Source organism: Etheostoma spectabile, chromosome 22, assembly GCF_008692095.1.
Source record: "Etheostoma spectabile isolate EspeVRDwgs_2016 chromosome 22, UIUC_Espe_1.0, whole genome shotgun sequence".
Lineage (NCBI taxonomy): Eukaryota > Metazoa > Chordata > Actinopteri > Perciformes > Percidae > Etheostoma > Etheostoma spectabile.
The window spans coordinates 6,772,123-6,775,003 of NC_045754.1; the positions used below are offsets into that span (position 1 = coordinate 6,772,123).

The 2,881-nt window shown below is 40.4% G+C and overlaps 1 protein-coding gene across 1 annotated transcript in view; it reads right to left on the bottom strand.

Annotated features, from left to right (window-relative positions):
- The window catches only part of phex (phosphate regulating endopeptidase homolog, X-linked), a 24,535-nt gene that overhangs the window by 14,233 nt on the left and 7,421 nt on the right, over window positions 1-2,881 (bottom strand). The window contains exons 5-6 of the mRNA XM_032503439.1: window positions 2,256-2,482; window positions 918-986 (exon numbers count right to left, since the gene is read on the bottom strand). Coding sequence (XP_032359330.1) covers window positions 918-986; window positions 2,256-2,482 — 296 coding nt within the window. The remainder of the gene's footprint in view (window positions 1-917; window positions 987-2,255; window positions 2,483-2,881) is intronic.

Genomic DNA, 2,881 nt, shown 5'->3' on the forward strand with positions numbered 1-2,881 from the left:
TTTGTTCAGGTGCCGCCAGAAATTCCGCCAGATGTTCGTCTTTTGAGTCCGGATGTCCTTCACCTTCCGCTTTCTTTTTGTTGGAATTCTTAACTTTCGGTGGATTTATGAAGACTACGGTTAACTGCTCCTCAGATCTCTGCAGGGTAAATCCAGACAGCTAGCAAGACTAACTGTCCAATCTGAATTCTCTGTTGTAGGACCAAAACAACCTATGAACTTACAAATGTTCTTCCAAAACAAGTTCCTTCCCGAGGATATTTTGCAGAGGCACCGTCATTGTGTCCGGAGCTGATGCCGCCCCAAGACGATTGTGATTGGTTTAAAAGAATGCCAATAAACCAGAGCAGGCTTTTCCCCCCATCCCGGAATGCTGTGGGGACTAGCCAGACCCTCCTCCGCAGCGCTGTGGAGGAAGGTCCGGCAAAGCAAGACTACCTCTAACATGACATAATAATTGTGAATGGGGCCCGGATTTTTTAACAGGGTCTTAAAATAGAGATGTTTCTTCCGACCTGATGTAGAACCCTGTATATACGGGGAGAAAGTGCTTTGCTACTGATAGTGACAGTTTACTAATAGCATGACAGTGACTCTTTCCAGTTGAGAGTAATTAGTCGCCGCAAACTAATTTCATTTTATATTCTGGCCTAACGAGGCTGCTATTAGAGGGGTAATCGGTATCAGCGGCCTCTTTTACATTGTATTGTTTTTGCATTACTAGCATTTGTGAAAACATTGAGTCTGAAATGTAGCTCTTGTTCAGATGATAAAAAACTAAATTAACTATTGACATTTCAAACGGCCCAAAACATTTTCTGCTACAATTTATCACTCAAGCAGGAAGGAAATAGCTGGTGCAGGAAGAGCTCCAAGGTGACAGGTAAAAAGGTTTGAAAGATGAAGCAGAGACTCACCGCCTGGGCAGAGGAAGTGTTGGTGATGTAGTCTTCCCTGGAGGGCAGACACAAGGACGCCTGATCGAGCTACATGAAGTAAAAGAGCACAGGTTAGCTTCTACTGCTCTTCGGGGTTTTTCTTTCTTCTTTTTTTCTTGTAACCTTTGCTGCGGAAATAAAAATTTGAAAAATGGAAAACGAGTACAAAACACATTTCCATACTGTTACATACTGGTTGTTTACCCTCAACTACATGGTGGAAATGGCACCACACTCTACATATAGGTCTTAAATATAGAATTTTAATGTACATGTTGTAATAGTTTTATGCGGACACCAGGAAGAGTAGCTGCTACGTTGTTAGCAGCTAACGGGGATCCAAAAAAAGGAATAAGGACTTGAATTATGTTTCCTTTTTTCCTATCAAAGATGCATAATGGTTGTCTGGTAATGGATGTGTGAGCAGAGACTACTGGGAAAACTCTTTGATGGCCCATTCAGGCAACACCGATGTTTCAGGTTTTGAGAGTTGTCAAGCATAAACATTGTAATCATGTTGTCAAGTTTGGGGTGCAGCAGTTGACTCTCATATTTCATAATTACATCAAAGCTGCCTTAAAATCACCAACAGGAAAAGCTGTCCAAAAGCGTGTCTGCAGGCAACTGAACCATACAATGAAACAAAGATTAAGGTGGCTAAACATGTACTGTGATGGCCCTTTAGCTCAACATATGTCAGGTCTCTACAGAGCAAACTTCAAACTGTGCTGGCGTTAAATGAAACGGCTGCCTGGAAGGTAAGAAAGTCGATTTAAAAAGAGGGTTTGGATAATGATCCGCAGCAATGAAAGATATTCAATAACTATGGTCCTTCAAAGCAATGGTTCCACATTTATATGCTTGGGAAATATGCTTCTTCACCTGGCTTGCAGAGAGTAGAATGTGATACCACTCTCATGTCGGTAAGTTAAATATAAAGCAGCGAGTTTCCTCAGCTTAGGGTGTACAGTTAAGACTGGAAAGGGGAGGAAAAAGCTAGATAAAAAAAGCTGCTGCTATACAAAAAAAATCCCTCTACCAGCACTAAATCTAAAAAAACAAATATAAATCTTAAAAAATAGACTTTGTTTATAGAGAATTCTGAGATTTAAGTCAGAATTCTTGGGGGAAAGTCAGAATTCTGAGTCTATACTGGCTTTAAACTCAGAATTCTGACTTTAAACTCAGAACTCAAATACATTTTTCACATGTGGCCCGAGTTGTCTTCCGTAGGTTTCTAATTGAAATTGCAAAAGTTTAAATGTAAATAAATATGCATGACTGAACAGTAATGACAGTGAACTGTGGACGTCTGACCTTAATGATGTAGTGTAAGGAGTTTTTGTCGTCGGGGGAGACGTACAGGCGAATCAGGGCACTCTTACTGTGCTGGTTCCTCATCTCTGCCAGAGTCTTCAGGAGGCTCCACTCCCCCGCCGACCACTGGTACGCCCCGCCGAGCCCATCCCCCACAACAGGCCAGCGGAACTCACGCTGTTTCAGTGTTTTCAGCATGGGTTTGGTGTCCACCTCCTCCAGTATAGCTATGGAAGCACACACAGATTAATAAACTTCAATTAAATACACCATTGTGTTTCAAATGAGGAAAAAGGTCCAGGGCACTATTCTTGTCAAAAAAATGAAAAGGCCATCATTAAATGGATATTTCATATTGAATTTTTGCATTAAAAATAGAACTAGACATCAACCACAAATCGGCCTTCTTCAGGGTGTAGCCCTAAAAACACAGTTTTCCCAGACATCATGATTACAAACATAAAGTATAACCACCAGAAGTTCCTACAAAAATATACTGTATAGATGAAAAATAAGAAATAGAAAAAAACATGGGTGGGCAAAACAGAAAAGAAAAAAAATGACTTAATGTAAATTTACATGATTTTTTGCAAACATCGCATGGTTTATATACATATGTATATATG